Source organism: Culex pipiens, chromosome 2, assembly GCF_016801865.2.
Source record: "Culex pipiens pallens isolate TS chromosome 2, TS_CPP_V2, whole genome shotgun sequence".
Lineage (NCBI taxonomy): Eukaryota > Metazoa > Arthropoda > Insecta > Diptera > Culicidae > Culex > Culex pipiens.
The window spans coordinates 98,319,382-98,336,222 of NC_068938.1; the positions used below are offsets into that span (position 1 = coordinate 98,319,382).

At 36.5% G+C, this 16,841-nt stretch overlaps 1 protein-coding gene across 1 annotated transcript; it reads left to right on the plus strand.

Annotated features, from left to right (window-relative positions):
* The first annotated feature begins 15,292 nt into the window (after positions 1–15,292).
* Positions 15,293–16,669, plus strand: LOC120416868 (phospholipase A1 member A-like). The gene is made up of 3 exons (XM_039578764.1): positions 15,293–15,354; positions 15,640–15,798; positions 15,856–16,669. Exons 1-3 carry the CDS (start codon positions 15,293–15,295, stop codon positions 16,667–16,669), a joined length of 1,035 nt encoding a protein of 344 aa, XP_039434698.1.
* The last annotated feature ends 172 nt before the right edge of the window (positions 16,670–16,841 follow it).

Consider the following 16,841-nt stretch of genomic DNA (forward strand, 5'->3'; position numbering starts at 1 on the left):
TGCTCCCCATTTTTTTTTGGGCTGGTTCTCCCCGCCGCTACGTGCATGTTCCGCACTCATTAAACTGTAATAAGTGGGGACTTTTTTTTAATTAAAAAAATGCCTTGTAATTTCAATCGACAGGGGAAATCAATTTTCTACTTGAATTACTTACCAGAAGAGAGCAGCAGCAAGTGCATGATGACGGTCACAACGACACCGTTGTTGATACGACAAATGAGGTTCGCCTTTTTTGTATGCGAACGAACGCAGGACAGTTTATGGCCGTGGGTAGGTCAAGTGATTTACTCGACATTTCCCGTACATTAAGGGACATTTGAGGGTTGGTGGCGGTTTTTTCATGGAGGGTAAGGTAACTTTGACAGTGATTAATTGATTGGAAATATAATTAATTACCTTCGTTTTTTGCTCGTTCTAACAGCCTGCAAGAGTGAAAACTTTGCAACTCATTAATGGACATTCGTGTAATTTGTCTGCATAATTATTGATGGTGGATTATAACCTTTATTTTATTGTGAAGATTTAGTTCAAATTACTTCAAATTAAACTTATATAAAAATATGAAAGATTTGTCAATGAATAAAGATAGTATATAAATTGTTTATGAATACACTATGACCTAATTTATTAAAAACATAGTACACCATATTCTTGATTTACACAACGAAATGGGGGTGCTTAAGGGGTTACATACATGTAGAAAATCACTAAATTTCATATTACAGAAAATTTATTAAATTCACTTAAAAGATGATTTTCAATCACTCCTGAAAGTTTCATTAAGATATTTCATGATTTAACTGAGTTAGAGACGATTTAAGCTCAGAATTTTGCCATGCGCAAAGCCAACTGTCTAACTTTCTGAGCGTTTTTCTCTGAACACCAAGTTGATTTACGGGTGCCACGATATCTCGAGATGGGATGGACCAAATTGGCTGAAATTTTGGGTGAAGACTCCCAAGACATGTCCCGTGTGCATGACGAAGCCCGATTTTTAAATTTTGAATTTTCAAAAAATACAAAAATCAAAAACTGGCGATTTTTTATATGAAAAACAGAAAAATATTTTTATCTTTTTTAAAACAAACTTTTTGAAAATCGGCCTTCGTCATGCACACGGGACCGGTTTAACGATTCTTCACCAAAATTTTGAGCCGATTTGGTCGAAGCAATGTTGAGATATCGTGGCACCCGTTTTCTGAAACTGCTAACTTCAAATAACTATATCTCGGCAATGATGCAACCAAATGTATTCAAATTTGTTTTGTTAATAGATGAGAATGTATATTTTAATGCCGTGAAAACAGATTTTGAAAAAAGTTTAATTGTGTGCTCAAACCGACATCTGAAATTTTTGCCGATTTACATGTATGTAACCCCTTAAATCGAGAATTGTTTAAAAAAAGAATGTCCATGACTTAAATTGAGAATATGACATAAGTTAAGAATCTTTGGGATCTCGTAATTTGTCGGAGAATTTTCAAAATGTATCAAAAGTATTTTGTTTAGTTATGTTATTAAAACATTTTAGCATGGTTTTGGAACACCTGGGATGTTCTAGTCCATCCGAAACTTCCTGGAATTTTGTGCAGCAGGCTTACCAAAGAAACAAGTTGAAACTTCAAAATTTTAACAACTGATCCTACCCAGACTGATTTAGTGAGTGCGGTAGGCTACAGTGCATTGTTGTAACAACTTATTGGGATGATCTGGGTCATCCAAGGACTCCCTGGAGTTAAGATCTGTGGGTCTACCGCCGTAACAAGCCAGAGGTCGACGGTTTTTGACCCATGGACTCACCTGCATAGTTTCAGTGAGTATCGTAGACTAATTTGCTGAAGTGTTGAGATGTTCTGGTTCATCCAAGATTCTTAATTTAAGTCATATTCTCAATTTAAGTTATGGACATTCTCATTTTAAGTCATGGCTTAAAAAAAGTTGCGTAAATCGAGAATCGTTTAAAAGAAGGTGACTTAAAAAAAGTATATGGTTTACAGATTATCCGAAGGCTTCGTAAAAAAATCACTTCGGATAATCGAACCAAGAAAAAACTAATTTTTCCGCTGCCTTTTTTTGATTGTTAAGCTTGGATGTGACCCCAAATTTGCTCTGAAGTGATTTAAGAGCGAGTCCACGAACAGGGCATACCCCTTTGTATGGGACGTCGTTTGGACCTCACCAATCTGCCTGAAATTTTCAGGGGTTGTTTGTACATATAAAACTAGCATCTGGCCAAAATATGAGCACTCTAGGTCAACGGGAAGTGGGGCAAATTTTTGCTCGGGGGACCCCTTAGATCCCATTTCTTGGTGATAATTTTATCATATTCGTGTTCCTGAGACAATTTCACAATAGAAACATGCATAAAAAGGTTTATTTTCATCCATTTTAACACTTTAAAAAATGAAAGTTAAAAAAAATTGAGAAGCTGCTTTTTTTCTGGTGTCATCTAGTATCCTTGGAAACGAACTTGATTTTCAATAAATGTGAATTAAAGATTTTTTTGCAATTCCGTCGTGAAACTACTTACTTTTCCTGTCATTCTTGAACGACGAAATAGCCTACTTTACTGTACCAAAAATAACAGAATCAAATAGCAACACTTTTCAATATAAATGCTGAAAAGTTCTACTTTCCAGCACTGAAATGGGTGCTGAAAAGTTGAACTTTTCAGCACTTGTTTCGAAAAGTAACACTTTTTAACTTTTTTTTTATTCAAACGATTTATTGACAAAATACATGAAAATTTGACATAAAATTTCACTCTATGGGTGTTTTTCGGAATTGCAAAAAATGTTGTATGGAACTCGTTGCAAAACTTGATTTTTTCAGCACTCTTCATATTTATCCAACTCGGTGAACCTCGTTGGATAAATGTACGACTCGTGCTGAAAAAATCCTCTTTTTGCAACTTGTTGCATAAACTACTATTTTAACTTTTATTTTTTAAAGGGTTAAAATGGATGAAAATAAACATTTTTATACATGTTTCTATTGTGAAATTGTCTCAGAAACACGAATATGATAAAATTATCACCAAGAAATGGGATCTAAGGGGTCCCCCGAGCAAAAATTTACAACCAAAAAAATCACTAAAAGTAAAAGTGTCTATTTAATATGTTAAACTGCCTTACCCAAAGCGTTCTCAGTCTCAGATGGTAGTCCCAGATGTCCCCTACAAGCTGCAGGTCGAACCGAGTTGATATCTGGATGGAACACTTTTTTATTTGAGTTTGAAAATTATGCTATTTTTTCACAAAAATACCAATAACTCCCTTTAGATTTAACCAATCGGGATGCTCTACCCTGCATTTTGTTGCATTTTTCAAGCCCTTTCAGATGCATTTTGAGATTTGAAATTAGATTGAATTTTGCCTAAGTTATAGCCTTTTTAAGATTTTTGACGTTTTTGAACCTTCAAACTTTGTGTCCCGATTTGCCCCACTTCCCGTTGACCTAGAGTGCTCATATTTTGGCCAGATGCTTGTTTTATATGTACAAACAACCCCTGAAAATTTCAGGCAGATTGGTGAGGTCGATGCGAGATGGGTATGCTTTGCTCGTGGACTCGCTCTTAAAGTTTTTAAATCCAAGATGGCGGCCAAAATGGCGGGCACTCAACAACTCAAATTTGACTAAAATGGGGTCACAGGACTCGAATTTAATGTTTAAAATAAAAAAAAAAAATTCGATCGAAATAATCGAAACATCGGATAATCGAGTCTTCGGATAATCGAATCTGGACTGTATATAGTCATCAAAGAGACACTTTTGTTTTTTCACCTTCAATGAATTTTGTAGCATTGTAATTTTTTACTTATTTTTTTTTGTTAATTTGAATTTGCAATCGACAAGTAATTCTCAGATTTTTGAATTAAGTTCCTCGTTTTCAAAATATTGTCACTGAATGTTTGATTTCAGCAAAATATTTGCAGTTTTTCGATTTTTTTTTTAATTGTGACCATTTTTGAATATATATATTTGAAAGTTCATAAAATTTGCTATAAAATTGTCTACGAGACATTGCACACTGTGGTCCAGATTGCATAATTAAGTGGAAAATGGATTTTCCAAAAAAAAAAAAGTAAAGTAAGGAGTCTTCAGAAGAGTTGTTGCAAGTAAAATGGGGCAACATTTGGATTAACTTAAAATAAGGGTGGTTCAAGATTAGGGTGATTTTGAATATCTTACTTTTCAGGAATATTTTTGGGTTTTTTTTTGTCTTCTAGAAAATTTTTGAGCTTGCCAATCCAAGCAACTTTGTCGAAGACACCAAATTTTTTTTGTTTGATCTACGTCTTTTAGGACCAAATTTATAGAAAGCATCTAAGCAAAACTTCAAAAAATATTTTTTTGAACGTAGCAATTCAGGGTTAAGTTTTAGAAAAAGGTGATGTTCGGGGTACTTTTAGAACTGAGCAGTTCTCTACGTAATCGGTCTTACTTCTTTAATTTTAATTTTTGTATTTTTTAATCCGGCTGAAACTTTTTTGGTGCCTTCGGTATGCCCAAAGAAGCCATTTTGCATCATTAGTTCGTTCATATAATTTTCCATACAAATTTGGCAGCTGTCCATACAAAAATGATATGTGAAAATTCAAAAATCTGTATCTTTTGAAGGAATTTTTTGATCGATTTGGTGTCTTCGGCAAAAATGTAGGTATGGATATGGACTACACTGAAAAAAAATCAATATTACGCCCTTTTGAAATGTAAGTCTTGATTTAAATTTTTTGAAAATATTTTTTTCGAAAAGATCGGAAAATTTCACGAATGTTTCATATTTTAACATTGTAAATCGGACCATTAGTTGCTGAGATATCGACATTAGAAAATGGTGGGTTGTTTAGGTGAGACTTAGAAAACATCAATTTTCCTGTTTTTTAACGTTTGCATGGCAATATCTCAGCAACTAAGGGTCGTATCAACAAAGTTCAAACACAAAATATAGAGAATTTTCTATGCTTTTCAAAAATATTTTTTTCAAAGGTGAGCAAACAATGAAAAACTGCGACTATTTTCAAAAAAGTTACTTAAAAATGGCTACAACTTAAAAACGGTGCACTTTATCAAAAAATCACTTATGTACTTTTTGATTGCAAATTTGATTTTACATCGAAAAATTAAGTTGAAAAATTTTTGCGACCGATATTTCGATTTTTTGAAAAAATCTGTATTGGTACAAAAAATCATAACTCGGTCAAAGATTTTTTGCCCATTCTGGAAATTTCTGAAAAGTTGGCTTTTGATGTCCTCTAAAACATATCAAAAAATAAAAAAAATAAAAATAGTGTTTTTTTTGCAAATCAAGTTTTAGTGACAAAAAGTGAAATGAAAAATCATCAAATTTTTTTTACCGTGTTTAATTTTTTTCAGTGTAGTCCATATCCATACCTACAACTTTGCCGAAGACACCAAATCGATCAAAAAATTCCTTCAAAAGATACAGGTTTTTGAATTATCACATGTCATTTTTGTATGGACAGCTGCCAAATTTGTATGGAAAATTATATGAACAAACTAATGATGCAAAATGGCTTCTTTGGGCATACCGAAGGCACCAAAAAAGTTTCAGCCGGATTAAAAAATACAAAAAAATCGAATGACCGAAATCTCAGAGAATTGCTCACTCAAAAAAACACACATTTTTATTTTTTGACGAGTCAATTTGACCTTAAGGGTCAAACGTTACAGCCAGTATAAGGCAAAAACAGACAAACTTCAAACTTAAATATCTCGAAAAGGCGATGGCCAAATTTTAAGCGCCAAATTGCATTTGAAAGAGGAGAGCTAGCACTACAAACCTGAAAAAATAACAGGGGTATTTTACTTTAAACTCGAGATATCTTTATTTGAAAATGACTAATTTCTACTAAAATTTTGCCCCCTGATTTTATGGGCCGATTTAAAAAAAAAAAAAAAAAATTTGGATTAAATATTTACAATGGCCGTATGTCTTATGTAAATATGTTAAAAGCTGCTATTTCTTTGTCATAGCCACTTTTTAAAAATTCATTCGACTTCTAAATGGGTAGCTTTCTTTTTAAATTTATCATTGTTCCAGAATCCAGAATTTGTCAAACTACGCTTGAACCCAAACAAAAATTTTAATTAAGAGGTAGAAGTCTCATCGACCTGATTTACAGTTTCCACATCGTCACTTCAAGTTCAGAAGCACAAGTTTCATTTCTGAAAAGCCTAGGTTGATTTTCCCAGCTGCTGAAACCACATCCCATGTGCTAAAACAAACAATCACAATGTTCTCTATATGTTGCTCCAAAAAATAAGACCCGAGACAAAACAAAAGCCTCATCTCTCTAAAGTCAAGTGCATCGAGGAAAGAATCAACTGGAGCAACGTCATCATCAAGTGTCTCACTGCCGAAGCCTGTGATGAACTTCCTTTGGTGTTCTACTTTTTATCCTGTTTTTATTTTATCCTTATCGTAACAATCATCAAAAAGGACCAAACTCTTTCTCTTTCGGGTGTGCAGATTTGAAGCCCAGACTGTGTATCTGGACTCCCAGGTTTTCAAGCAGGTTCACTTCAAACAGCCCCGGAATTTGCATGCATGAAGAGGAGCACTGTTTCGGTGTGTGTGAGTGAGAGTAACTCCACCGAGGAAGGCTCCATTTCCCACGAGGGCCACAAGGATAATGTAAATGCGGATACACTTCAGCGATCAATGCTTCCTGGTATTCACCTTTTCGTGCTGGAATTCCTGTTTCACACACACACCCTTACGTACTAAGAGAGGGTAGAAGTACACTTTCGTTCCAAGGTTCACGTGCAAGCGTCAAAACTCGTGTGCTTTCACCTACCACCTACCCTTAAAGCATTCAGCCACCCGGAACCAACGCTAAAACATCCTGACACAGGAAATATGTTCTTTGACTTCATAAAAATCACGTTGCGGTTTAGGCGAAAGGATCCGTGAAGGAGATTCTCCCTCTCCCCATTCGCGCACCTAGGCCGCAGACGGAGGAAGCGACGACCCCAACCCATTAGAACAGAAAACGCCGTGCCGTGCCTCGTGATATGGAAGAACACAGAGCCTGGCAGCGAGGAGAGCAGAGTGGGTACTTCTGAACTTGGTCTACGAGAGCCGTCAAATGGTGTTTATCTAGATTTACAACAACAGATAGAACAATAAAACACAGAACAACAGAACAACATAACAACAGAACGAAACCAATCAGGACATCAAAGTAATTTGAATCAAAGTCACCCACATTCACAGTATGGTGCACTGTACATCAACCCATTGAAAGAAAAAGTATTGTTTCGCTGATTCTTTCTCTCTCTCCCTCGCCCTAAAGTAGATAACCTCGGCACACGTGAAACAGAAATCAGGCAGCAGCAGCCACCACTATGTTCTGATTCATGCTTCCTCAAACTGCCTGTGGAAGCCAGATTGGAAAATTATGTTCAACAATCTCCGCTCGGAGTGGTTGTTTTCCACCCCCGTTAGGAATTCCGCACAGAACACCACCGACTGACTGAGTGGAACAGTTCAAAAGAAGTCCCGTGAAAGTAAGGAAAAGAATGAGACAGCAACTTAGGAGTATGGTTACCGAGGAGGTACATTATGCTCGGCGTGGGTGGTGTAATACACGGAAAGGTGCACTCACGTTTAGCCGCCAGAATGCTTTCTGGTTCTGCTTCGTGCAACACACCGCCTTCATACGAGTTGTGGGGGAAGTTCTAGTTTTTGAGAAGCGTGGTAGCATGGATGTTATTGTTGAATTTTAGGATAATTGTGTTTTGAAACTTATTTTAATATTAAATATTAGTATCTGGTCTATAATTTTGATGGTTTGATCTAATTTGTAAATAAAAAGATTTGGTCAAATTCAAATGATTTAAAACAAATTTAGTGATATGCCCAAATAATTCAATTGCCTACACAGCAAAAAATCCGATGGTAAAATCGCATGCAAAAGCATGCACATCACCTTCGTCAAAAAGACACTTAATATTACACGCTGCATGTACAATATTTGTAAACACAACAAAAATTGCAACCGACGGGACTCAAACCCACCACCAACAGGTAGAACTGGCGCCTTAGCCCGCTCGGCCATCAGACCGATGAAAAATGAAAAAGCATAAACGTATTTGTGAGCTTGACATTTCGGTCGAGTAGGTTTCCCATACTGATGGGCTACATATTTCAGGGTGTAATATTACACAGAATTTCATAAAATAATGCAAAATTTATTTAACACCCAGGCCTTTTACACGCAGCTGGATTACTACTTTATTTGCTGTGTTATAGTTTGCAAAACACCGAAATTTTGAGTTTTTTTGTTTTGAAAAAAAAAAAACATAGTTTTCTGATAATTTGAGTTTTTTCAAAAATATTTCTTTTGAAACGTTTGAAAAAATCTCGAACATTTGATACCCAGTGTATATAAACTATATATTTTGATTTTTTTTTTGAAAATACGTAATTTTGAGAATGTTTATTACAATTTTCAAATATTTTAGTTATAGCTTTCTTAATGTATGAAAAAATCCCAGACATTTGATACCCATACTGTAAAAAACTTAAATTTTAAGTATTTTTTTCGAAAATACGTAGTTTTGTGAAAACTTTGAGTATTTCACAAAAAATATTATTACTATTGAAATGTATGAACAAATCCAAATCAATAAATCGTTAGCTATGTGCTATCTTGTGACAACGACCATTTAGTACTATTCGAGAAAATCGATTTTAAATGTTTGATGATAAATATTTTCAAAACTATGAATGGTAGAGCCAAACTTTTTGAAGCAATCGGTTCGTATACTATCACTTAACAAACGCTTCAAGTTTCAACTAATTTGGTTTCACCAGTTAAAAGATACAGTAAATTATGTAATCAAAAATCTGAAAAGCACGTGTCACAAGTGTGTTTCGAAAGTTAAATTGTACTACGTGTCACAAGTGTGCACAGAATTTCCATACAAACTAAAATAGACTTAAACAATAGTTTAACCGACTTAATCAGTATATTTTCAAAAACAAAAGATTGTACCAACATAAATTTGTGAAAAACAAGAAAAATTTTCCACATTTTCCAACACCATGTATGACGTGTCACAAGTGTGCACGATCATTTTTTTTTTTTCGATTGCCTTATTTTTTATTGTTGAGCCTAGTATGACCCCTAAAATACATTAAAGTGAAAAAGACTAGAAAAAGAAAAAAAATACGAAAAAAAATTGTTCGTGATTCGATTATCCGGAGTCCCATACAAACCTTCGGATAATCGAACTTCGGATAATCGAAACTTCGGATAATCTAGGCTTCTGATAATCGAGTCTGGACTGTATTACAGAAAATGTATTAAATCCATCCAAAATATGATTTTTAATCCCTCCTGAATGTTTCATGACTATATTTTATTACTAAGGTAAGTTATAGGCGATTTAAGCTAAAAATAATAGCAAGAATTAAAAAAAAAGTTTTAGTGTGTTCTCCTACCAATTCTTGCCATTTATGCCAATTAACATGTAGTATACGCGGACATAGGACGAACCTGCCGCACACGCTTGCGCATTCTCGGACGATACGTTGAGCCGAACAGTCGATAGTGGCAAACGCTCCCGAAAAAAAAGCAAATTTCTCGCGCGCGGCGCGGCCGTAGTAGTAGTGTGTGGTGGATTAGCGGAATCTATTGTTTAATAGATAAAGAAATGGAAACCGGAGTTCGAAAGAACACGCTGAAGCTCTGCTTCCAGCAAGACTCGAAGATACCCTCGAATCTCGAGGTTCTGAAATTTGTTACCGGAACACTGGAACTGGGAGCGGCCGATCTCCATTCCGTCTACAAAGACGAGAATGATGGTTCGTTCTACATCAAACTCATGGATGAACCAACCTTTACCGAGTACTGTGGTAGGCTCGAGGAGCTGTACATGTTCAGGTACGACGACGATTCAAGGTCACCTGTTACCCTAGTGGTGGCCAGTCGAATCTTCCGCTACGTACGCATTTTCAATTTGCCGCCGGAAATAGATGACAAGACCATCGCGCAAGTTCTCGGGCAGTTTGGCACCATCCGTCAACACGTGCGAGAGCGTTACTCGCCCGAATGTAACCTCAACATCTTCAATGGCGTCCGTGGCGTGCATATGGAGATTGCGAAGGAGATCCCGGCCGGCCTGTTCATCGGACACTTCCGGGCCAGGATATACTACGACGGACTCAAGAATCGATGCTTCTTTTGCAAGCAGGAGGGACATGTGAAATCGAATTGTCCCAAACTGGCCAACAGTTCGTCAGGCAGCGGCGGATCACGGTCCTATAGCACCGTGACCGCACAGGGGAAGCCTGTCAACGCACCGTACCTCAGCGTGCCGCCGATGACACCCGTCATGGAACGACTCGTGAAAGCAGTTCAGGAACCAGTCCCAAGCGCTGAAGGAGGCACCAGCCCACCGGCAGGAGGACAAGGTTTGTCCGGCCCGGCGACTCCGCCGACGAAAGCAACAGGAACACCAGCAGTCATCGAAGAGCCACAAGTAAGTGCGGAAACTAACCAGCAGCCGGAGTTGGAGAACATGGACACTGGGGATGAGGGGGGCCGTCAGGGTGTGGGTTCGGGTACCGGGGATGAGGGGGGTATTGGGGACCACAACCGGGGTGCGGGTACTGGGAAAGGGGGGGGTCTACTGGGTGTTAAACGCCCGGCTGAGCCGTCATCGGATCCAGAGGCCAACAACAGCGAGGGACCAGAGGACAGCACCGGGCAAGTTCCGTTCAAGGAAGTCAGCGGAGGAAAGAAAAACAAAAGATCCAAAAAAGGTAAAAAAGATCAGCCAAAACCTCTCTCAACGATCTCCACGCGGTCGTTGTTGAAACCAGCGAAGTAAGGCTTCATCCATAAAGTACGTCACGCTAAAATCAGCCAAAATTAACCCCCCCTCCCCCCCTTTGTCACGCTTTTCCTATACTTATAACATGCAATGTCACACTTGCTCAGACCCCCCCTCCCCCCCTAGAGCGTGACATACTTTATGGATGACGCCTAAGTGTCCATAACCTCAAACAAGCACGCGTTGTCTCGCGGAGTAGGTAGTAGTTTAGGCGAATGTTTCTTCGTAGTATATGTACCATCAATATTAACGCAATCAATTCTTTGCTAAAAAAGTCTCTCTTGAAAGATTTTATTTGGAATTCAGATATCGATATTGTTTTCTTACAAGAAGTTGCCTTTGAAGATTTCGGATTTCTTCCTTCTCACACAGCGATCGTTAACATTAGCACTGATAACAAAAGCACAGCCATCCTCGTTAGGAAAAATATAAATTTTGACAATGTTCTCATCAATCCGAATGGTCGGTTATCTTCTATTTTAATCGACGATATTAATTTTATTAACATCTACGCACCTTCTGGGTCTATTTATCGTAATGAACGCAACTCTTTTTTTTACTTTTGATATAATCCCTCATCTATCGTTTACAAAAAAGAACATCATTGTGGGTGATTTTAATTGCATCCTGTTACCATCTGACTCGAACAGTTCAAACAAAAACATCTGCTCTGGATTGCAAAAATTAGTAACATCTTTGAATTTACATGACATAGAAAATAAAATTAATCAAACGACTAATTTCACTTTTATAAGGGGTGATTCTAAATCGAGACTTGATCGGTTTTATGCACCTTTAGAATTTATAAATAATGTTAGATCGATCAATACTTCTGCTGTGGCATTCTCTGATCACCACGCAGTAATTTTGAAATATAAAGTTCCAGACAATATTCCTTTACAAACACGAGGTAGAGGTTATTGGAAAATAAATCCTAGTTTAATTATGAATGAAGAGATTACAGCTGATTTCAAAACTCTGTTTGAGAATTGGAAAAAGCAAAACATGTACATAAATAATTTTAATTTTTGGTGGAACGATTCAACGAAATCTAGAATAATGAAATACTTCAAAAGTCAAAGTTTTCTTTTTAATCAGCAAATACATAGAGAAAAAAACTTCTTTTACACTTGTTTAAATGAAATAATTGAAAAACAATCCATCGGAGAAAATGTATATAATGAATTATGCTTAGTTAGATCAAAATTATTAGAAATTGAACAAAATAGATTAAATAATTTAAGTTTAAAAACAAGTTCTGGATCTATTTTAACTGATGAACGACTTAGTTTATTTCAAATTTCATCTAGGATTAAGAATCAAACTGAAAACTATAGTTTTAAGCTTAGAATTAACGGCGAGACTACGAATGACCATTGCAGATTAAAACAATTTATTACTTCACATTTTAATTCAATTTTTGCAGCTGATAACAGTGATCAAAATAATGATAATGTTCTCAGTCATGTTCACAAAAAACTTTCAGTCCAAGATCAAATGAGTCTTTCTAAACCGATTGATAAAGATGAATTAATTTTTGTTCTCAAAGAAGCCGCTAAAAAGAAAACGCCAGGGCCAGATGGTCTTACGTATGAATTTTACTCTCACTTTTCAGATATTTTATTAGATGATTTAGTTATTTTGTTTAATAGTTATCTTGTAGATGGCGTCAATCCATCTAGAGATTTCAAAAAAGGTATAATATCTTTGATTCCAAAAAAAGGTTGTGACCAATTTGAAATTTCTAATAAGCGTCCAATCAGCTTGTTAAATAGTGATTATAAGCTTTTTACTAAAATTTTAGCAAATCGTTTAAAACCATTGATGAAAAAGATAATTGGGCCCGGTCAAACTGCATGTAACATAGATAAATCATGTGTTGATAATCTTAAAACTCTTCGTAACATCATAATTCGTGCAGGACAAACCAAAAGGTTTAAAGGACTTTTGCTAAGTTTGGATTTAGAAAAAGCATTCGATAAAGTAAACCATTCTTTCTTGTGGGACGTGCTAAAGAAATTTGATTTTCCGGAACCATTCATCAACTGTTTAAAAAATTTATACAAAGAAGCGACATCAAAAATACTCTTTAATGGTTTTTTAACCGACTCCATCGAAATTAAATCATCCGTACGTCAAGGTTGTCCGTTAAGTATGGCCCTTTTCGTATTGTACATCGAGCCATTGATACGTTTGATTAGTGATAATGTTAGAGGTTGTTTCATTGCTGATACCTTTATTAAGGTAATAGCATATGCAGATGATCTCAACATTTTCATTCTCAATGATCATGAGTTCGACACGGTACTGGAGATGATCAATTATTTTAGTATATACTCTAAAATAAAACTGAACGTTAACAAATCGCACTTTATGCGGTTAAATAACTGTGTCTCCGGTCCGCATTTAATCCCGGAAAAGAACGCATTAAAAATACTAGGAGCTTATTTTGAAAATTCTTTTTCTCGAACTGTTAAATTAAATTATGATTCTATTATACAAAAACTAAAAAATTGTTTAAAATTGCATTCTTCGCGTCATTTGAATTTGATACAAAAAATTTGGATATTAAATACATTTATACTTTCAAAGATTTGGTATTTGGCTCAAGTTTTTCCGCCAAATAAAGTGCATATTGCTCAAATATATTCAAGTTGTTCGATGTTTCTATGGAATAACCATTTTTTTACTGTAACCCGTAATCAGATGTTCTTAGATGTAAGTGATGGAGGTTTAGGATTAGTAGATGTAGATTTGAAATCGAAGGCTTTATTTATAAAAAATATTTTATTCTCTTATCCTGATGCTGATGACCCTATGGACCGTTTCATGATGGCACAATGTCAAAATACTTCTCTAACAAAAACAACACGAGAATGGCTGAGCGAAGTTTCGCGTATTGCTTTATATCAAGATTTAATTACAACTAAGTCAATTTATAGATTTTTACAATCAGAAAAAACATTTGTACCAAAAGTGGTTCAAGAAAACCCTGATCTTGATTGGAAGCTTATTTGGGAAAACATTAGTAGTAATTTTTTGACATCAAATTCAAGAGAGGCTCTTTTCTTAGTAATGAATGACGTCATTTGTACAAAATCTAAGCAGTTTAGAAATAACGTTAGAGGTGTAGAAAACAATATTTGTGATTTTTGTAATTCTATCGATACTACGGAGCATAGGATAAAATATTGTACAGGATCAGTAGTTGTTTGGATTTGGCTAAAGAATGTACTCAATGTAAAATTAAAAATTATGATCGATGATCCTGAAGAAATATTAGCAACAGATATTGATAGTAAGGATAGTAGATTGAAGGCAGCACTTTTTCTAATAGGTGAGGTAATTAGTTTTAACATAAAACATTACGGTACACCAAGTTTTAGTAAATTTGAGCAATCTTTGCGAGATACACGATGGAACAACAAAAAACTTGTTAAAAAACATTTTTGTAATTTTCTAAACATACTTTGAGGTTATGGACAGATTGTATATTTTGGATCTTCAATAAAGAACAGTTAATTTGAAAAAAAAAAAAAAAAACATACGTATATAATCCCTTAAATGTGCAAAAAATATGACTTCAACAACTGTCTCAATTCGTTAAATTCATCCTGATTCATTAACGATTTACGCATTTATTATTTTCAAAAAAATAAAAAAACGGAAATATTGTGTCTTTGGAAATCCCGGGATGGACGCACTTATTGGTGGAATGAATGATGAATGAATGATCTCAATTGACTAATTTCGTGACAATTTGAAAACACGGTTTTCAAGGAGAATAAAGCAATTGAAACGAAATAATTCTTTAGTCGTTCCGTGCCGTTCGTGTTGAGAAAATACAATCAATTTTATTAACAAATCCAACTCAACAAAACTAGTTTACATTAAAGATATCATTGCCCTCGACCTTATTTCAGAATGACTGTTTTACTCCGCAATGAGACCGTTCTGAGTTGCATAGAGAGTATAGCTATCAATTTGTATAAATACCACATACTTTATCCATTAACAACATAATCAGCATCCAGATACTGTCCAGATAGACGGAACTCCACTATTTTTGATAATCAATAAGTAAATCTTTCCCAGTTCCTGATGGGAACACCCTTGAAGAGTATCGGGGCCGGCATTTACAAAGCGGATTCAGTGGCAATTTCATTCTCAACTTAATGTTAACATGTTAAGGTTAATGTTAACATTCCATAGGTCGCCTTCCTAAGGTGTCGTGATAAGGTCCAGTTTGTGACGATACACTACCTTCCCTTTACTAAGCAATCGAATCCAGAAGAGAAACGATCACCAGTTGTGTTGGTCCGAGCCGGGATTTGAACCCCGATCTGCCGCTTACTAGGCGGGAGCGTTACCACTAGGCTACGTGGCTCGGTCGTGATAATCAATGAGACTAAGAATTCCATTCATAATGCAGTCACTCCGAGTCGCGCTCATCGCTGCTGCGTTGTCAGCCACCGTCACTCGGGTAGACTGCGGACCAGCCATGCCAGATATACAGATAAATCTGTATTATACAGATTTTTTGATCCCAAAAATCACAAAAATCTGTATATACAGATTTTTTAAAAATGATTAAATTTGAAAATTTCTATAATTTAGTAATTGAATTATGCTTTAATATGATTAAAAAGCTTAAATCTATTGTGAAAATTTAAAAAAAATCTTCTATCGCTTCGAATTTGACATGATACAGATAAAATACAGATTTATTTTTAAGAAAATACAGATTTTCCATAAAATAATCTGGCAACGTTGCTGCGGACTAGCGGAGCTGTTCAACACTAGTTCCGATAACAACATTCCGGAGCTGTTGGACACTACGATGAGGCTGGCCAACAACGATGTGAACTACTTTACAAAGGTGGACGTTATTGGCCCGGTTGAGAGAGAAGTTACGTTTTTTTGTGGCAATAGGTAAGGTTGTTTTATTGTTATAAATAACGTTTCAGTTCAACGTAACATTTCTTTCAGAAAGTCGCCTGAATTAAGGCAAACTTTTCTGTATGATCCTGACCTAAAGGCGAAAATCGATGCCAACAAACCGATAATGTTCATCACTCACGGGTGGACCGATAATGTTACGAAGATTTGGGTCCAAGATATGGCACTGACGTTTTTCGACACCAACGTTTGTGGCGTTGGATGGGCAAACCTGGCCCATTTGAACTACCTTGAGTCGGTCAAACAAACGTTGGTTGTTTCTGGTTACATGACCAAGTTTATCCAAACGCTGCTTGACTTGGGAATCCCACCGTTGTCGGTTACCTTGGTGGGTCACAGCTTGGGGGCTCAAATCAGCGGACAGGTTGGCTACAACTTCAACGGCAAACTGGGACGGATCTTCGGATTAGATCCGGCTGGACCATCGTACACACGGCCTCCAGGTGGACCGTTATCCTTCCGTCTCGACAAATCGGACGCCGTGTACGTGCAAATGATCGTGACGGCCAAGAACGTGTCCGGCGTTTCCGTTGCCGAAGCTCACGAGAACTTCTTCCCGGACGGAGGGTCTCCACCGTCACCCAACTGTGCCATCCCAATATCAAGCGATGCGGAATTCGCGGATGCACTTCTTTGCAGTCATCTGCATGCCAACACGCTGTTCCGACTGTCGATGAACCCGCAGATTGTGTACAGGGCAAGGCTTTGCACCAGTTGGACGGACTACCTGGCGGGCAAGTGTCTGTTTAATCGCACGACACGGATGGGAATCTACAGCTCGCGTTTGGGAGGGGACTTTTATCTTCGGACATCGGCAAAATCACCCTATACGACGACAGTGTAATCAATTTAAGACTTTGATTTTTCTTGTAAAATGTAGAGTACTTTTTCAAAAAAGTCATTGCGCCATGGGTTTCCCTTGTACATAGGACCTTTTCAAAAAGTATACGGAAAGTATGAGTAAAAAGAAGGAAAACTTTTAATAAAATGAGTTTTCTTCCTATTTTTATCCATTT